The sequence below is a fragment of the Grammomys surdaster genome, unplaced genomic scaffold (genome assembly GCF_004785775.1).
Source record: "Grammomys surdaster isolate TR1022 unplaced genomic scaffold, NIH_TR_1.0 62, whole genome shotgun sequence".
Taxonomy (NCBI): Eukaryota; Metazoa; Chordata; class Mammalia; order Rodentia; family Muridae; genus Grammomys; species Grammomys surdaster.
The window spans coordinates 4,838,135-4,858,459 of record NW_021604564.1 but is presented as its reverse complement, the minus strand read 5'-3'; the positions used below and the strand labels follow the sequence as shown (position 1 = coordinate 4,858,459).

The window sequence follows — 20,325 nt, the reverse complement described above, 5'->3', positions numbered from 1 at the left end:
CACATTTTTAAGTATATGAATAAAATGTATATTCTTTAAAGTAAGGTTAAAAAAATAAAAGAAATCAAAGCCTATAAAATTGTGCCCTCCATTTCAGGATTGTAGTTCTTTTCTGATTAAAAGATGAAATGAAAACAAGAACCAGATAATGATACCTATCCTGACATAAGTATTCCTTGTTCAACTATAAACATAAAGAATAAGCTTTGCTGGGTGGGATCTTCCCATGGGGTCACCATTCCCTTAATCTGTTTATCTCTTTAAACTCAGAATTCAGCTTCATTTCACTTCCTGGTGTCCCTTTGTTACATAAACCATACATTTTGTATTTTCCTTTTGTATGTTTTCTATGCTTGTTCAAAACACTCTTCATGAGAATAAACCAGATGGCCAAGTCAAAAAAAAAAAATAGACTGCAAAGAACTATTTTAATTATAGAAAAAAAATTATATGTTCAAGTTGTAATGAATACTAAACTTATTACTCCGATTTGCCCCCAGCCTTACTACAAATGCCCTGTATCTGTGAGACTTAGCTCAGTTCAATTTAATCATGTTTTCACCTGAGACCCATAAGACCTCAATTTACTTTATAATATCCTTTATCCAACTCTGTGTGACAGGCAACATTTATATGCCATTGTCACAAATGTACAAACTCTTTTGAGAGTGTCTATTCTAGTGATCATAAAAAAAGTATCTCATTGAGTTAATGACCCAACCAAATTTAGATGCTAAGTGGCATTCTTTTCTAATTAAGAATGTTTTGTTTCAAATACCTAATCCTTACTCTATTACAAATACAGTTCATACTGTGACTTGCATAATTAAGTGGGGGCATGTAAGGTTCATAAACCAATTTATCATATTAAATCTTTAGAGGATGAAAAAGAATAAACCCGTTTTATGTGCTGATAAAAAAAAAAAAAAAAAGAATATACCCTGGGACTGAAGTGGTAAAATGCTTGTGCAGACATTGAGGACCTGCATTCAGTCCTCAGGTGTGTTGATGCCTGCTTGTAATTTCAGCCCTGAGGACTCAGGCAGATCCTTAGGGCTCTCTGGTCAGTCAGTCTAGCCTACTTGGTGAGTTCTAGCCCATGTGAGAGACTGTTTCACAAAACAAGGTGGATGGTGCCTGAGGTATTGACCCCCTGCCTCTACATGTTCACACATGCACGAGCATGCGCACGCGCGCACATACACATACACACACATACACACACACACACACACACACACACACACACACACTGGGTTGCATACCAATTCTATGTAATTTGTTAAACTATTTTTGTAATTATCTTTAGGTTGATGTCTTACCTCCCTGGAGATCTGTAGATACATATATGTTAAGTGTGTATAAATCTCAGCCAGAGTTTTGTGGGGCAGAAGATCATTAATCTTATGAGTAGATCTTTGATCACACAGCTTCATTGTGCTAATTTTTGTTGATGAGATTGTAAACTCTCCCTCTCTCCTTCCCGCCCTGCCCCCCTCCCTCCCTCCCTCCCTCCCTCCCTCCCTCCCTTCCTTCCTTCCTGTGTGTATTAAATAGAAGCCCCTGCTCTGTTGTCTCCTCAGGTCTTTATGGTGTCACATCACTGTACAGATCAGATTAGTACATCATGGCACTGACTCCCTGTAAAGAAATTAATTGCTAAAAACAAAACCATGCCAGGCATGGTGAGACACACCTTTAATCCTGCATTCAGGAGACAGGCAGATCTCTGTGAGTTTGAGGTCAGCCAATTTACATACCAAGTTCTACATATAAGCCAGCCATCATTTTATGGTAGGTCCTGGTCTCAAACAAACAATTTTATGGTAATCAAGTGTATGTGTGCATGCACTCACCATGCTACAGTGTGCCTGTAGAGGTCAGAGAGTACCTTGAAGGAATCAGTCCTCTCTTCCTACCCTTTGAGTCTAGGGAATTGAACTCAGGGCCATCAGTCTTGGCAGCAAGCACTTACTGATCCATTTCACCAGCTTCTCTATTTTTGATGTGCCAGGTGCTGGAATTTGGTCTGGGTCTGGAGTAGCCAGCAATGATTTAGGTGTTTGCTGGTGCAGACTTAGATACTAATCAGAGGTTAAGTCAGTTTTATCATCCAGAGTTTGAAGTGTATTCACTTGTATTAAATCTGACTGTCAAATCTGAATAAACTGTTCATTTATTCCTTAGTTCATACATTTTATTTGCAACAAGTGTTAGACTTCGGCGCGCAGCTTAGAACAGACAACACCAGACCAAATGGCTCCAAAGGGGAGGGAGTTTATTCAGGAAATAGGGAAGAGAAGAGAGAGAGAGGTAGAGGAGTAGAGGCCAGCCATGACCACATGGAGAGAGGGGGGGAAGGGCAAGGGGACAGAGAGAAGCTAGAGGCAGGAGAGTAAGAGAATAAGAGAGAGAGGAGGAGGCAAGCAGCCCCTTTTATAGTAGGCACGCCTACCTGGCTGTTGCCAGGTAACTGTGGGAGGAGCATACCTGGGTGTTGCCAGATAACTGTGGAGGTGGAGTTTAGACAGAATACTAACAACAAGTACATTTGCTAACAACGTATTTATTTAGAGCTTACTAATTGCTAGGTCATATTTCAGAGGTCTCACCACTGTGGTGAATGAGACAGATAAAGTTCCAGCTCCTGTGAAACTTCTACTTTAACACAAAGCAAATAGGATAATACTAGCCAAGAGCTACAAGGAGGCCTAGCTGCCTCTGATTCCCCAGTGCTGGATTAAAGGTGTGTGCTACCATGCCTGGCTGGTGTTTTCTTTTGTTTTGGGTTGGGTTGGGTTGGGTTGGGTTGGGTTGGGTTGGGTTGGGTTGGGTTTTTTTTTCCTTACACAGTTAATAAAATTTGTTGCTTTAAAAGCAGTAGCTTGCCAGGCAGTGGTGGCGCACGCCTTTAATCCCAGCACTTGGGAGGCAGAGGCAGGCGGATTTCTGAGTTCGAGGCCAGCCTGGTCTACAGAGTGAGTTCCAGGACAGCCAGGGCTACACAGAGAAACCCTGTCTCAAAAAAAAACAAAACAAAAAAAAAAAAACAAAAATTAAAAGCAGTAGCTTGGAGGCAAGGCAGGAAAGTGTAATTTTCAGATGATTACAGCTTTATTTAATAATCAGGGTATGCCTAACAATGCTTCATTCCAGCCTAAGAGATAGAAACAGAGGGATGGCAGTGCTTGGTGCAGGCAGGGGATCAGTAACTGTGAAGGCAGGCACTAAGCATGGTGGTAAAGTTAGAGGATAGCATGACTACATCATGGTGAGGGATATGGTAGGACATAAGCATTGAGAGGCTGTGGTCCCAAGAACATGACTTTAGGACTCACTTCCAGTACAGTGGGGACCACTGGAGAACTTGTGAGTGGGACCTGAAATAGTCACTCCTCTAATACATAGGGTCTGGGGCTTGGGGAAGATGCACCTGAAATGCCAACAGGTTGACCTTTCCCCTCTCCTTCCTATTGAGTAACTCTCGTGATTGTTTTAGAAACCAACTTCCGTGGGGCTGGAGACACAGCTCAATCAATAGTCGAGTGTTCGTCTAGCCGGTCAAAGGCTCTGGGTTCCATCCTCAGCATCCCACACCCACAGAAGAGATCAGCTTCCATGTCCATCTGAAACCTTTCACTCCTGTGTCCGTTTTAGGAGTTCTTAGCTATGTTGTATCTGTCTGTCTCGTAGCTAGAGATTGCCAGAGCAGATGCATTTTATGTATTCAACATTTTGGGGGACAATGTGTTGAAAATTATATATAACAATACAAGCATGATTACTGAATTAAATTTTAGATCACATTTCATTATCACGTACTAAAATATACACTTCTTTTTTTTTTCAGAGACGTGGAGCTATTTCCTATGACAGTTCTGATCAGACTGCGTTATATATTCGTATGCTAGGTAAGCACAACTTTATATCACTACCAGTTAGTTTTGCTGTTGTATTATCTGAGATGAGATGTCCTGCATTAGGTAGTCTTTTCATCACTTTTTGAAGCAGAAATTGAAGTTTAGCATCTGAAAACTAATACTGAGTGTGATGAATAAAGAGGGGACATTGTAGACTTAAGACAATTTAAAAGTCCAGTTTAATAGGACAGTAGTTTTAGTGTATAGCTTTTAACTGTTTTAGAGCATTCTTCATGGAAAATAGGTTACCATCTGCTAATTAAAGAAGTGCATACCAACATGGTATGTAAACTGAATTATTTTTAATATAAATAAGTAATAAAATTAATCCAGCAATTGTATTCCTTTACCTTTGCTAGTCCCCAGTAATCACACAGAGAAACCAGCATTTATTTCAAGCTATACCTCAATAGCTGAGCAGTTAATAATCTACCTTAATCTCCTCTGCTAATCTGGCTACCTCACAACCCCATCCAATGATACTTGCATATTATTGATCTGGCTCTTTGGTGCTTTTTCTTAAGCTGTCTTCTTGGACATTCTCGTCCTTGTGTTGCTCTGCATCTCCCTCACTCTCCCTTCCCCCTGGTTGGCAGAAGCTTCTGCCCTATTCTCTCTTCTGCCCAACCATTGCCTGATCAGTATTTATTGACAAGGCAGAAAATAAATGGTTAGAACTGTTTACACAAACTTGACACAGGAGATTCTTGATATAAGAATTACAATGTCATGTCCAGATTGAAACAAGATATAAGGGCAGAGAAATCAGCATTTGAATAACCCAAGGACAACCTTTACACAGTGTATAAAAATATTATGCCTACAGTGATGAGTCCAAGAATACATGATTATGCCAGTCCTCATTTTGTGCTTCCTGAGGGAACTTGATACTTAAGCACATTATACATTTCCTAATTCCACAAGTCAGTATAACTAGCTGTGCCCTTACGTGTTTTTCTTCTTCCTGACTTTGTTGGCATTATCTCTTCATTCAAACACATCACTTGCTCTTCACTTCACACTGTTAAACATGCAGTTAGATCTCAGTATGCATATTTGCTCCTAACTTTTCTCTTCGTGGTTAAAATTCTTCCTTCAGCTCTGAGAACCTGAGTCAGTCCTTACAGTTTATCTACCTCTGTTGCTTCCTGTGGTTCCGATTGTGTTCTTACTCCTTCCTGTTTAATACACTCTGTGTCTTGTGTGTTACCCACTTCCGTTCTGTTCTGGTACAGCAGATGTTTGTTCTGCATTTCCTTTCCCCATCTTTTAAAGCTGCAGATATATTTACTGTGTTTCTATGGGTATATTTTGGTAGGCATAGTATAGACACCTCACACTTTTTAAAAAATATTATTTATTTAATGTATATGAGTACACTGTAGCTGTCTTCAGACACACCAGAAGAGGGCATCAGATCCCATTACGGATGGTTGCGAGCTATCATGTGGTTGCTGGGAATTGAACTCAGGATCTATGGAAGAACAGTCTTAACTACTAAGCCTTCCCTCCAGCCCCAACACTTCATACTCTTAATAGGCCTGAGAAGATTTGTTTGCCACTTCTGTGGTCTTGTTATCTCAGTAGGTATTAGTCAGTTCTCCCAGAATGCAGTAATTCTCAACTCCTGTATACTCTAGTTCATTGGCCAGTCTTGTCTGTGGGTACCTTGAAGACCTAGCGTCTCACCGTCTTGATCACATTATCACCCAGAACAAACCCTGGGTTTGCCTTGCATCTTGCACTTGGTTCTTACTTGGTCTTTGTAGATTGTGGTTGACGAAACCCAAGTGAACTTTTTTTTTTAACACATAATAAAGTCATCTTAACTCAGAGTACTCTGATGACTTTCAGCCTTGGATTAGCAGCCAGATCTGACATATTAGGTACCAAGGTCCAGTGTGATCCAGCCCTGATGCCTTTTTGACCCTTCTCTTCCCAAATTCCTTTTCCTGAAACCCCTGCCATGCTGGCCTTTTTACTTGTATGTGAGCATGCTAGGTGTGCTGCTGGGTTAGTATTCATGTTTGCTCTTCCTAGTGCATGCAATTTCTCCTGATAGCTGTACGGCTCACTGTCTCACCTGCTGCAGGTCCCTGTTTAGGCACCTCTTCAGTGAGGCCTCCCCTGATGACACTGTCCCACCCCATCCCTCCATCCCCAATTCCTCTTAACTAACTTTATAGCTTCTAACCCTCCTCTGGAGAAAGGAGTTGTGTGTTTGTTTTATTCGTATTTGGGAAGGTAAACTTCGTGCACTGTTGTGTCCTGAGTCTAACATGTTCAGCAAACCTTTGTCACAATGAGAAGTAGCTATGTAAAAGAGGCCTTGGTAGATAAAGATGGGTTCACAGTACATGAAGAAAGCCTTTCTTAAGGACATAGGGCAAGGAGATCCTCCGAGGAGGTCAGAGTTTCAAGAGGACAGGAAGGGGCCGTGAGACTCTGAGGAGGCTCCTCTTGTTGTTATGAACCTGGGTGATGTGACAGCTTTAACAGGAAAGGACTGCTTTTGGAACCCGTGGTTTAAGGACTGGCTTGTCACCTGCAACAACACAGGCTTTGAAATGCAATTTAATCTCTCAAAACCCAATTTCTGCATCTGCAGAATGGGAGCTAGAACTCTTCTTATTCGTATTGATTACAGAATTCAGCAACACCTGTAATGGAGGGTGCCTGGTAGTTGAGTGCTAGATCCTCTGAGAATCATGTGGCGTTATGTAAGAACAGTGTCAAGCCGGTGAGAACACAAGTGTGAGAACCTGCTAGAACCTTGGGGAAGCAGAGATTAGCAGTGTGCAAAGTGACTTTACTGCCTTATAAGGTCATTGTGTGTTCCTAGGTTTCTCTGTGGCACTGTCATGTGTATGTCACTGTCCTGACTCTTCCCTTTCCTCACTGGCTTCCCTGGCTGGCCTGGACCAGAGGAGCAGGATCCCACGTGGCCCTGTTTATACATGGGACCGACTTCCTAGTAACAGCCTTCTAACCTTACATTGATTTCTGATTCTGTCCAGGAGATGTCCGTGTGAGGAGCCGGGCAGGATTTGAAACGGAAAGAAGAGGTTCCCATCCATACATTGACTTTCGTATTTTTCACTGTATGTATTTCATTCATATTTTCAAAACTAAAATTTTTTTATAGTTTTTATTACTTAAATGCTATAGTCTTCCTAGCGTTTAGTTTCCTCAGGGGGAAAAAAATATAAGGGAGGATAAATGCTGTGTTTAAAAATGTTAGGTCATAAATTGTACTATCTTTCTAGATAATCTTGATAAATACAGATAACTAGAAGAGAATAATAATTAGGAATTTGTTTTTGACTCAGTGTCTTGTGGAGGCCAGGCTAGCCTCCTACTCACTGTGTAGCTCAGGATGACCCTGGACTTTGGATCTTTCTACCTCTGTCTCCCTCCTGAGTACTACATTACAGGTATTGGTTATTATGCCAGGTCTTTGAGGTACTGGAGACCAAAGTTAAGGCTTCATCCATGCCAAGCATGCACTTCACCAGCTGACCTCATTTCCAGTTAAATTAGGTTTTACATGGTTTTTTAATATCTTTTTTTTTCTTTTTTCTTTTTTCTTTTTTTTAAGACAGGGTTTCTCTGTGTAGCCTTGGTTGTCCTGAAACTTACTCTGTAGACCAAGCTGGCCTCGAACTCAGAAATCCTCCTGCCTCTGCCTCCCAAGTGCTGGGATCAAAGGCGTGCGCCACCACTGCCCAGCTTTTTAATATCTTTAATTACTTCAGATAATGCCAATGTATTTTATGCAGATAACATGATAATAGGTTTTCAGAAGTTAAATGAAGTGTCATCCTTTTGGTTTATTTAAAAATACTGATAGAATGAGTATTTTAAAAACAAACATTTTTTGTGTGTCTAGATCATAGTGGAGAGAAAAGGAAAAACAAGTTTTAAAGTTCTTAAACACTGAATGTATTGAATCTGGTAATGTTTGGTAGCATACATTAACACTAAAAAATGAGTCCAAACTTGACAGACTATAAGAGACATCCTAAACAATTCAGGATATAAAGGAAGTGGAGAGTTGAGCCTGGCATTGTGAGTCACCTTCCCCTGAGGGTCATGTGCTGATTCTTAGAAAAGGGATACAAAGATAGCAGAGCCAACTGCACCATTAGAAGAGCAGAAAGAGGGCTTTATAACCTAGTGAGTGTGCGTGGGTGAGGAGCAAGGCACTGCTGATAAAACATCTGTGTTTAGGTGAAGCCCAAAGCGCTTTGTAAATTAGAAATGAATCCTAACTCTGAAATATCTCAAGCACTGATTATATCCTGGTGGTTGCGGGTTATAAAGATGATCCCGAAAACAGGTGCTAGAGAAAGAGCAGTCGGGGCTTTCCAGTCTTGGCACAACCAGTAAGATTATACAGGGACACTGGGGCTGCCTTGAAGGATCACTTCTTCCCACAGTAATAAAGGACTTAAAACTACTTGTCATAAATAAGCCATCTTTTATAATGCACATCAAGAAGGTTTTTTTTAAGCTTTAAACTTAAAAAAAGAAAAACATGACAAAAGCATTGAAAGAAAAGCATGCTTAGATAGTTCATAATGTAACTGTGAAAACCAAAGTCAAAGAGAAAAATAACAAAAATAGTGAGAGGCAAAACATCCACCTGGGAAGGGGCATTAGCAGTTTGCCAGTAAAGAAACGTTTCATTTTCTTTTTGTGTCCTCTAATTGGAGCAGTAGCTACGGGGGAGCACTTGCTCCAAGACAGCCTCACTGGCTTCTGAGTCCTGAGGCTCGGGCAACCGGGCAGCCAAAGCAGAGGAACCAGGACACACTTACACTTGTTCTTAAGGCCACACTGTCTCCATGCTGCCCAAGTGGAAACAGGACACACTTACATTTGTTCTTAAAGCCAGCATGGTCTCTATACTGCCAGTGTAGATATGAAAGAACAGTTACAACTAGATCACTCCTGAGTAAGATACCATCCCATAGAGCTTGTCGGATTAAACCTGTATGTTGGAAATGAGTACACTGGTAAACTAACACATTGTTCTAGGAATGTATGGTTGCTTTAAGCTGAAGAAAACCAATGTAATTCATTACATTACTAAGAATAGGGGAGAAAAGTTATGGCTAGTCAATATAAAGAATAAACTGTCAAGATCTACAGGACCAGGCTTCCCTGATCCCTCCTGACTGAGTATTGTGGCCAGTTTCTGCAGAAAGCAGCTTGCTGTTGAGTTATTGTAGGCACTTCTCTGAGCGCACTCTTCTTTGTTGGAGTTATTCATTACAAGTTCTTATTACTAACTGGCACTCCAGTTAGAATGTGTGTGCTTTTTAGAAAGTTTTTTTCTTTATAAAATTGCTTTGCTTGTTATCATTTTTATGATCTAGAAGTTTAAGCAGCTATGAAACTATCAGTCTTTTAAAGTTTTGGGGAAATCTGTTGTAAAATTCTCAGGCTGTTGGAGACATCTGTCTCTGAAACATTGGTTTAGGGTTTTTTTTCTCTCTCATATGCCCCCAGAATTCCTTGTAGAATGTCTCAACTCCTCGTACAAGGTAGAGATATCTGTGGAGGCAGAGTATTTCTTTATCTCTTCTCCTCATGAAGGGCCCTTCTGCTTAGATCCTGCAGCTGCATACACATTCACTTCTTGGAATCTTGGACTTGACCAAGGCACTTTCATGTAGTTGTAGGGTAGGTTTGAACCTTCAGGGATACTCAAGCTTTTTAAAAGACTATTATATGTATGTTCTCTTATATCTCTAGTTTAAAATAATATTCCGTCTATAAGGACATAAAATTAGCTGGATTATTTAAGTTCTGGATGTAGGTGTGTTATATTCATTGCAGCTATAGTTTTCTCTGTGTGCAACTCCTCAACCCACTTTGCTATGCACCTCTTTGCTTTTGCCCTAAACTGTGTTAATTTCTCTACTGTAAAATTCTTGGCTGTTGTCTTAGTTTTACTGCTGTAAATAGACACCATGACCAAAGCAACTCTTATAAGGACATTTAATTGGGGCTTACAGGTTAAGAGGTTCAGTCCATTATCATCAAAGTGGGAAAATGGCAGTACCCAGGCAGGCACAGGGGAAGCTAAGAGTTCTACATCTTGTTCTGAAGTCAAACAGAAGGCTGGTTTCCAGGCAGGTAGGACAAAGGTCTTAAAGCCCACACCCATAGTGACACACTTCCTCCAACAAGGCCACACTTTCAAATAGTGCCACTCCCTGGGCCAAGCATATTCAAACCACCACAGCTGTTATTGTCCTTTTCTACTTAAATTAAGCCCTTTATTAAGTCCTATGTATTTTTATATTCTTTTTTAAAATTTTGTTTATTTTTATTTATATTTGTTTGTTTGTTTTTCGAGACAGGGTCTCTCTGTGTAGCCCTGGCTGTCCTGGAACTCACTCTGTAGACCAGGCTGACCTCGAACTCAGAAATCCGCCTGCCTCTACCTTCCAAGTGCTGGGATTAAAGGCCTGCGCCGCCACAACTGCCTGGCAAAGCTCAAATTCCTGTGTTCCTCCAAATTGGTGCACTGGGTGGCTCTAGGAACCCTCAAGCCCTGAGCTGTCACTGACAGATGACAAAGCTTTCTAAGGTTTTACTTTTTCCCCAGCACATCCTTTTTTTTTGTTTGTTTTTTTCCCTTTAGAAACCTACAGTCACTGGTTTCCTTTTTACTTTGTTTTTTAGATGCTATGCAGTCAAGCCTTGTCTACATAAGTGAGTTAGTTCCAGGCCAGCCAGGGCTACACAACGGAACTCTTTTTTTTTTTTTTTTTTTTTTTTTGAGACAGGGTTTCTCTGTGTAGTCCTGGCTATCCTGGAACACACTCTGTAGACCAGGCTGGCCTCGAACTCAGAAATCTGCCTGCCTCTGCCTTCCAAGTGCTGGGTTTAAAGGTGTGCGCCACCACTGCCTGGTCGTGTGGTATTTTTATATTCTTAAGTAGCAGTTATGTTTATCTGCCTTCTGTCCTCTGTGAACTTTCATTAATCACTGTCTACAGATTTGGTATTTATCATACTTTTCCTGTTAGGGTTTCTGTCTCTTGTGTTTTCTCTACTTAGTGTCCAGAATCAGGTCTTCTCAGCGGTAGAAGGTAAGATACAGGAAAGAATCAGTAACAGGTTAGCTACAGAATGTGCTAGCAGAACACATAAGCTATGGCTAGCTATGTGATATATTCTGTGCTGCACTTCCATCTGCTGAGTATTTTTCAGGTGCTGCTGTTACTTTTTAACTTGTAGATTATATATATTTTTTCTCTATATTGAGGAATTTTTTTTTGGTTTTTCGAGACAGGGTTTCTCTGTGTAGCCCTGGCTGTCCTGGAACTCACTCTGTAGACCAGGCTGGCCTCAAACTCAGAAATCCGCCTGCCTCTGCCTCCCAAGTGCTGGGATTAAAGGCATGCACCACCACTGCCCAGCTTGAGGAAATTTTCTTTACTAGATTTTCCTAGAAATGAGACTTCCAGACGCTGTAGTACTAATAAGCTTTTCTTCTGTGTATAGCTCATTATAAACCCCACTTGGGCTCACATACTGAAAGTTAATTCTCTTGTCAGTTTCAGCCAGATAACTACCAATTGGGGGGACATTTATAGGCTCCAAAGTTTTTGAAGGTTTTTATTGTTGTTTTTGTTTTGTTTTGTTTTGTTAATCTGATTAAAAGACTTTGGGAGTATAATTTAGTGGTAGAGCATTTGTTTACTATGTGTCAAAAAAGTATATTTTGATGTAGCACAAAGGAACAGAAACAAATTCAAAGCAATCTGGCAAGAAAATGTCCTACTGTAGAAAGTGTGTGCCATAGCCTAAATTGGGTGAGCAAGCACACCAGGGTAGGAGCCACTTTGTTTTTTGTTTTTGTTTTTTTCAGTTTTAAAGAAGGAACTCACTGTTAATCTCTCCCACACCCAGGAGGTTTTTTTGTCTTAGCTGGCCTTCTGTTATAATCCTTATTCTCTGAGGCCTATAAATATACTTTTACTTAGTATCAGCATGTTTTTACTTTGAAGAGATTCAGCTGGGTATGATGGCTTATGTCCATGATCCCAGCATTCAGGAATAAAGGCCAGAGGATCACCAGTCTAAGGCCAGCCGGGGTTACTGAGAAGGCCCTGTATCAAAAATAAATAAATAAATCTTACTAAAGATGTAGGTTTGGGTATAAAAGAGAAGAAAATCAGTTAAATGATATAGACCTATAATCCTAGCAATTGAGAGGTAGAGGCAAGAAGTTCAGGGGATCAAGGCCAGCTTCAGGTACATGCCAAACAAGGATACCCTGGGGTATATGAGACTTTGTCTCAGAGTCCTTCTATCTTCAACAAAAGAAAGAAAATCAGTTGAGCACACAAACTTACTAACTAAAGTAAATTATCAGCCGCACTAAACTAACAGATTCCCTTAACTTAGAAAGTTCAACAGATAGTTAACTAAGATGGGGCTGGAGAGATGGCTCAGTTAAGTGCCACTGACTGATCTTCCAGAAGTCCTGAGTCCAGTTCCCAGCAAACACATGGTGGCTCACAACCATCTGTAATGGGCACTGATGCCCTCTTCTGGTGTGTGTGAAGATGACAACAGTGTACTCATATAAATAAATAAATAAATAAATAAATAAATAAATAAATAAATCCTAAATAAATAAATAAGATGCCAGGGTGAAAATTAAATTTGTTTCACAGTCAGGGGACAATGCAGTAGTGTGCATCAAGAACTCTAAACATCTTGTCCTGTCAGAATTCACCACCAGAACTAGAAATATATGCAGAGAGATAATCAGATATTAAAGGTGTAAGTTCATGCAAAGGAATTTACATTTTTTCTTGTTCATGATAATAATGTCCTAAATTATGGTACTACTGAGTCATTTAGAAATTTTAATAATGTGACATAATGGAAGTAGTCATTTATATAAAGTCATAGGTTTCTATTCAGATTGTATATTTGTTAATTAAATTACATTAAGCCAGTTCTGCAGTTACTTATAAAGAACTGGGAGAATTTAGATTTGGAGACATTTTGAATTTTTTATTCATGGCCTCGGAGCAGAGTGATTGTCATGATTGAGGTCCTCTGCCAAGACATGCTTCCCAGAGATGTGGGATCAGTGTTCAGGTGGGACCAGCCTGGCACCCTTGATGTAGGAGTCTGCTTCACTGATTGAAGTCTCTGGGTTTTAGGTTGGTCTTTTGAGATAGAAATGTCACAGTAAAGCCTTCATTCTTCATGAGCTTTCCCTAATGTCTTTATGTCAGAATGTAACCGTTTTCCCAGGTACCTTTCTCTAAAGGTCTCTGAAGCAGGGTTGTTTTTTTTTTTATTTTATGATTTTATCTTTTGTCTTGTAGAGCTCAAAAGATATCTGTTGTGTATTTGCATAGTTTACAAGCTTAAAAAAATGGCTTCTTTAATATAAGAGCACCACTGTGCATATTAGTTAATGAAGGAGCCAGTGAGTAAGTGCTGGGCCGTTGGGTGGCCTGGGGCCTCTGCTCTCTAACATGGTATTCCTTGCTTGCTCCTCAGCATGCTCGTTCTGTGTTGTGACAGCTTCTGCTGCTGTAGGTGTTTTCTAGTTTCTGCTTCCAAAATACTCAGAGAGATAAGGAAGAAGAAAGCAAGCTCCTTTCTGTTTCCTTCCTTTGCATTCAGTGAGCTAAAGCCTAAGTCCCAAATAACCTACAGAGCTTATGTTTTCTGTGTTCTGCTGGCCATTATAGTTGCTTTCTTAATTGGACATGATGTTAAGAATTCCATGTTGATTTGTGTTTGTGTCTGAAAGAGATATCTCAGTAAAGTGCTTGCCGTGTAAGTTTAGATCCTTAGCACCCTCCTACAAAGGAAGGTATGAAAGAACAAGCCTCAGGTCCCAGGACTAAGGAAGTGGAGACAGCAGGACCCTGAGCTTGCTGCTCAGCCATTCGAGTAAATTGATGATCTCTAGGTTCCACTAGATACCTTATCTCAAAAATAAGTTTGGAAGGCTGTAGTGTAATAATGGTAGTGTGTACCTCACATATATGATGCCCTATGTTCAATGCCATCACTACCAAAAATAAAACAAGCAAAAAAGTGGAGAGCTATTGAGGATAACCTCTGGCCTACAACACACACACACAAACACATGCATGCACACACATACACAAGTTAGGGGTTGCTGCACACACATATTAGCTAACCCTTTCTTTGCTTAAAATTCAGCCAGTTAAGAGTTTTATGTTGTACAACCAATTTAAGCTTATCCCTGACTAGCTTATAAATAAACGAGACTCAAACTGTGATTATTTTAATTGGCCTTGACACTTCCAGGCAGGGGGTTAACTCCTAATCTACTTTTCGAACTTTTGGCCTGGCTACCTCCCCAGCGGTGTTCCCTAAGCACTTGCTGTTTCTCCTGGCCATGTGTTCTTCATACATCTACCCTCATGGCATCTTCTCTTCCTCATGCTCTTTTTCTGGGTCAGCATGGCCTTGGTAAGGGTGGAATGATACGGTTCCTGCCCCTGGGACAGGGTCAGCATGCCTGGTCCTCCATGAGTGTTGATGGTTGTTGGTGGTGTAGTCTTATTTGTATAATAATATACATATTTTCAGAGTTCTCTGAGGTATGGTCTCCCTGTTAATCATAATAGCTCCATAATAATCAGAGTCAGCATGAGTCCCGGAGGTGAAGGTGTGGCTAATGTCTCAGGAAAACACTAGGAACTTCAGGACAGCTCTTAAGGCTATGGAAAATAACTCAAAAAACATGAATTTAAAAATATATAATTTATCAACCATGCAAAATATAAGGATGCAATATGAATTATATGAGTAGCCTCACGAAGCGAAAGGAACAGAAGCAGCTGGGCGGTGAGTCAACTTGTCAGATACTAAGGAAAGAGAAAGAGATTTTTGAAGGAGAAAAACTCAGCTAAGTTTTTTGTTTATGCTTACAAGGGCAAGCAAATTCCTGGGTTTAGGGTCAACCTAGAACATAGCAAGGTTAGGCCCAGGCATGATAGAAATGATAATTTCAGGATAAGGTTCCAACCAGCTACTTGATTGCCTGTGCTTAACAGAGACAGGCACATCTCTGAATTTCTTTGCAATGTTTAAAAAAAAAATGTGTACTTACCTTCTCAAGAAGCTGGGGTCATTTATGCTGATTCATAGGATAATCAAATAGGAATCTGGAGTAAATGACTGGATTGATACATAAAATAAAAGACTGGGTTTATGATCTGCAAGAGATGAGCTATCCAGAGAAATTTTAGAATAGCAAGAGACAACTGCTTGGAAAAGTGTCTTGAGGAGAAAAATAGAGAGAAGAGCTGTCTGGAAAGCTGTCTCGAGCAGAATATAGGCGACCAGCTTGAACCCACGATTTGACTTCAAGTCATTCACTTCACCACTCTCAAACACCCCTCCAAGCTGAGACTGGTCTTTGGTACTCTTTCCTCTCTTCGTGGTTTCTTCTGACTGCAAGCCTGGGAACCCAAGAACCCTGTCATTCTCCTGCCCAGCTATAGGCTGTCAACATCTTTATTTACCTATCGGGGATAACTTGGAGGAAGGTTACAGTGTCACTTGGGTCTATGTGTGGATTCTCTCGACCTTGGGAGCCAGTATGTAGCATTACAATACATACCAAAAGGCCATACCTCAACAGTTATAGGATCTTATTTGCAGTTCCCCAAGATAATCTTTATTAACTGTCAACCAGATTCAGGCTTATTGCTTTTCTCTTGAGCCCAGCCTTTTATGTTGTCTTCATTACTGCAGCTGACTATTGAAACATACAAAACTTTATAGATTTCCCCATAATTCTTAGGTGCATTGGGTTGCAGTTGTTTCCTTTCTTCATGGCACGGCCGTATGAAGCTTAGATTGTTGGCTTCATACTTATATGATATGAAAACCATCTGTGTCTATGTATGCTTGAGCCGTGTAGGGTGGGTCAGGCTGGTCTCGTTGTCTTGGGTTAACTGACTTCCATGTGTAGCACCTGTATAAGGGCATCTGCTGTACCTAGAGTCTGTGGGTACTCTCTGCCTCTCAAGCATTAGTGTTTGCTTGGCACTTCCCTGACTTGTATATTTGTTTTTGCTTTCCTCTTCAGTTTTCCACGGCCTGTCACTACCTTCCTACTCACAAGCTACTCTGTTGTGATGATTGATTGGTCTGCTAAAGTGTTTCTTGTCTTCTATATTGGCTTCTTACTCACATGAACATCTAGCCTGCACTTGCAGTTGTGCCATTATAGACCAAGACCGTTACTTTGTCTAAAGTTTCTTGTAAATTAGTTGACTCCCACATACTTGTCTTGAAATCACACCTGCTTCATTCAAAGACAGCATCCCTTTAATTCATGAAGCTATCACTAGAAACAGCTGGCAAGATGGCACAGTTGGTAAAGGTACTTGTCGCCAAGCTGAGTTCAGAATCCAGGACCCACATGGTGGAAGGAGAGAGCCAACTTCCTGCAGGTGTGGTGCATGGAAACATGGCACAGTGAAAATGAAGAGTCGTGGCTCATTTGAAATACTGTCTACCTTTGTTCACAAAGCATTTTACAAAAAAGGAAAAGTGGGCCAGTGACGTGGATCAGTAGGTGAAGGTGATTGCAGCCAAGCGTGAAGACTTGGGGTCAATTGCTGGTATCCACATGGTGGAAGGAGGGAGTCAATTCCAGCAAGCTGTCCTCTGACACAATCATGTACACACACACACACACACACACACACACAACACACTACATCCTTTTCCCCTGCCAGTGACCTGAATTCCTACTCCTATTGATGGCACTTCCCTTACCAACTGGTTCTTGTGGAGATGAACACTGCCATGTTGATACATTGGGAAATGTCATGATAGTTTTCAGAATGTTCTCAGATACCTGCATTTAAGAACCATTGGTTTTCTTTGCTTTGTTCCAGACTTGGGAGAAGCCAATATTGTAGATCTCTTTGATAACTTTGTGGCATAAACTAGGCCAGCTCGTGTGGATTGGACCTTAACATTAATCCAGTTGAAAGGTCCTTGCTGTTCTGGACTCTGCAGAACTGGTGCAGCTGAACCTTAGCCTCCCGTGATTTTGCAGCTGCTCTTTGAAGGAATCTGTGCTGCTGACGCTCTGCACTTCCTTCCCCTTCTCTCCCAGCTGACTAATAGGGAATTGAGTTCATGTGGTGGTACTCGCCTTTGATCCCAGACTTGGGGGTCAGACCAGATTAATTAAGCTCTGTAAGTTTGAGACCAGCCTGGGTCAACAGAGAGAGAGTGAGTTCCAAGACAGCCAGGGCTACACAGAGAAACCCTGACTTGAAAAATAAAAAGAAGAAGAGTTTCAGAGAGCTTTGTATCTCTTATTTAATCATCAGATCATCAGAAGGATCAATAATCCTGTGAACCAGAGTTATAGGAATTGCTTAAGGGGAGAGTACTGGTGATACATTTCATTCTTATTTGAGTTGATCTAATTTGAGCTTGTGAGGAGGTCACTTAGTTGACTACATATACATTTAAAGTTTTATCAGACGATTTTGAAATGTTATAAATATACACTTAGTTCTGAAGTACTTATGTATACAATGGTTTTCAATATTAAATACGTAACCATAAAGATGAAATCTAGTCCTAAAAGTATAAGGTTATGTTTTTAAAGTGTTTAATGTTTATAATTTTCATTTGTAATATACATATAATTTAAACTTTATAGTTATATTTATTCAGTGCTTGCTTCTTTCCCAAAACTGTATGGAGACATTGTGTATGTTGGCTCATTGGCTTCCTGCGTTCAGTCGTCAGAAGGCTGTTTTACAGATAAAGAGCTGAGGATCATTCAGAGACTTAATCTGCTTTATGTTAAAAAGAACTGGTGACCGCAGGGATTCCACCCATCTTTACCCACTCTGCCATCCTGTCTCCATTCTTGGCACAGGCAGCTGAATAACGTGGCTCACAGCAGCCTCGAACAGTGCTTCTCCGTCTGTCTGTACATGCTGAGACATGCTCAGACTAAAAATTCCTCTTAAAAAAAACTTATCCCATAGATAACTAGAATTCCTCTTTTTTACATTACTTTTAGATATAGCTTTCACTCTTTTTTTGTTGTTGTTGTTAAGAAAACTAGGGAAGGAAAATAAAAATTAGAATACAGAAAATATTTAGAATTTTTTATTCAATCTTTGTTCATCATAGAATTAACTAAGCTAGAGCTAAAACCTTAAAGTACTTACTTATAAACATGAAGATCTGAGCAGTCATTTCCCATAGTAATTCTTTGTGTACAGAGGCTGTGATTGCAGGGTGCCCCCTTGTGGATTACTGCTATGGGTGCCTGTCTGTTTCAGGAGCCAAGGGCTTTTCTGTGAAGGACCTTTCTGATCTAGTAGCAGCGCCCTGCTGTATGTGGCTTGGGGAGCAGGGAAGTACTTGCAGGAAAGACAGGAGGCTGCTGCTCAGTGTATCCCGTCTTTAGCCCCTTTCTCTTCTTAGCCTGGAGCTTGTATTTCCTCTCTACTTTCTACGATGAGGGGGAAAAAAGAGTATATTTTTAAAAATCACCTACTCTTCTCCACTTTATTTTCTGGTGCAGAAATATGGAGAAAGGATACCTGGACACAGTGCCCTTGCTCATTAGCTTTGGTGGTGCTGGTTGTTCTATGGCTATGCCATGAGGCCATGGTACTCTCTGATAATAACATGAACTTTCATATGCCTTCAGCTTTCTAAGCTGTATCAGAAAGTAGCATTACGTGAAAACCAGAGCAAGCCTGGGAAGTTTCAGTAGTCCAAGCTTGATTAAAGCTGAGCTGTAATAACAGAAGTCTAATCTGTTGTATGTTGTGCATGAATAATGACTTGCTTTGTGTCACAGAATGAGCTCATCTGAGTATTGGTAATAGGGTTGGGTTTTTTGTGTAGTTTGGCCAGAGGGTGAGCTTTTTAGTAATTATCTAAATGAAGAGGACTGGCTTCTATCCCATTTCCAAATGCCTCCTCTTTCATACATTCCTAAATGCTATTATTCATCCAGCCTGATGTCTCCCTGTACAGTGGCATCAGCTTTAACAAGGTTGAAAGAAAGGCTGGGTGCAGCCTTCCAAACTTAACCCTTACTTGTTGACCTAGAAGATGTCTCTATCAGAATTTTCAGTGTAAGGACTTTGCTTCTACAGAGACATAGTTTGTGTTTGTGTGTGTGTGTGTGTGTGTGTGTGTGTGTGTGTCAGACAGACAGACAGACAGACAGATAGACAGACAGACAATGGGCAGAGGGTGATGAGGTGTGAAGAAAATACACATTTCCAACAGTGTCACAGTGATGGATGCTTTATTAATGATTTATAGTTTCCAAGCCCTTTATTAGATTGTATCTTGAAAGCTCTCCCAGAACAATTCTAAAAATTAATTTACTTATAAAAATCTTATTCTCCAGCAAGGCCTGTGTATCAGATACTAGTGACACAAGCTTTTTCACTTGCCCTGTGTCTGAGGAGCAGAGGAGTCAGGCTGTATAGAAGGATTTACACATAAAACTTATCATTACAGGAATCTTTATGAGAAAAATAGGAATTAGAAAAAGTTGAGTAGCTACCACCTTCTATGCACATGAACAATCACTGTCACACACACTAAAAAGTTTATAGTCTTCTTGCTTCCTCCTGCAGTAGATGGGAACAAATACAGTAACCCACAGCCAGGCATTATGCAAAGAGTTAGGAACCTTGAAACACTGTCTGGAAAGGAAGCATAACAATTGAAAGGACACACACCTAAGCACAGGTCTGTGGAAGTGTCCACACATATTACTATGGAACTTCAGACAGAGGACAGTTTCCTAATAGAGACCTTTCTTGCCACATCTCAGTAACACACAGATGCTATTGGTTGCTGAAGGTCATGGTCTGACTGTGTTGCTGAATAAATGCCTTGGAAAGAAAGGAAAGAAGAAGGGAAGGGAGGGAGGAAGAGAGAGAAAGGAAGGAAGGAAAGCAGGAGGGCTGGCTGAAAGATGAAAAAGGAAGTAGAGGAATTGAAAAGTTCAACTAGCAAGACCCAACAAGTGCTGCTCAAGAGGGCATGCAGAAGGTTTTAGGCAGAGGCCTGAAGCTGAGTAACTTGGGAAATGTCAAGTAGTGGAAGGAATGGACTGTAGAGCTGTGCTGCAGAGCTAAATAAACAAAATCTTTCTTGTCCTTTGATGCTTAAAGAAACTGGATTGTTCTGAGAGTAGAGGGATGGCTGTTAGGCTCATTGAAGGACACACTGTTTACAGAGAAAAGCCACAGTGCCCAGAGGTTTCCTCTTTAGACAATTTTATATTTATATCCTGTAGAACCCTTCAGATAGATTATAGATAGATAGATAGATAGATAGATAGATAGATAGATAGATAGATAGA

General features: G+C 40.6%; 1 protein-coding gene across 2 annotated transcripts in view; it reads left to right on the top strand.

The window, feature by feature from the left end:
* Positions 1 to 2,684: 2,684 nt before the first annotated feature.
* Positions 2,685 to 20,325, top strand: part of Pde7a (phosphodiesterase 7A) — a 41,363-nt gene continuing 23,722 nt past the window's right edge. The window contains exons 1-3 of one of the 2 annotated variants that reach the window (XM_028763942.1): positions 2,685 to 2,746; positions 3,851 to 3,911; positions 6,938 to 7,021. In XM_028763942.1, the coding sequence (XP_028619775.1) occupies positions 3,905 to 3,911; positions 6,938 to 7,021 (91 nt within the window). In that variant the 5' untranslated portion in view covers positions 2,685 to 2,746; positions 3,851 to 3,904. The remainder of the gene's footprint in view (positions 2,747 to 3,850; positions 3,912 to 6,937; positions 7,022 to 20,325) is intronic. The other variant, XM_028763934.1, reaches the window with a different exon arrangement.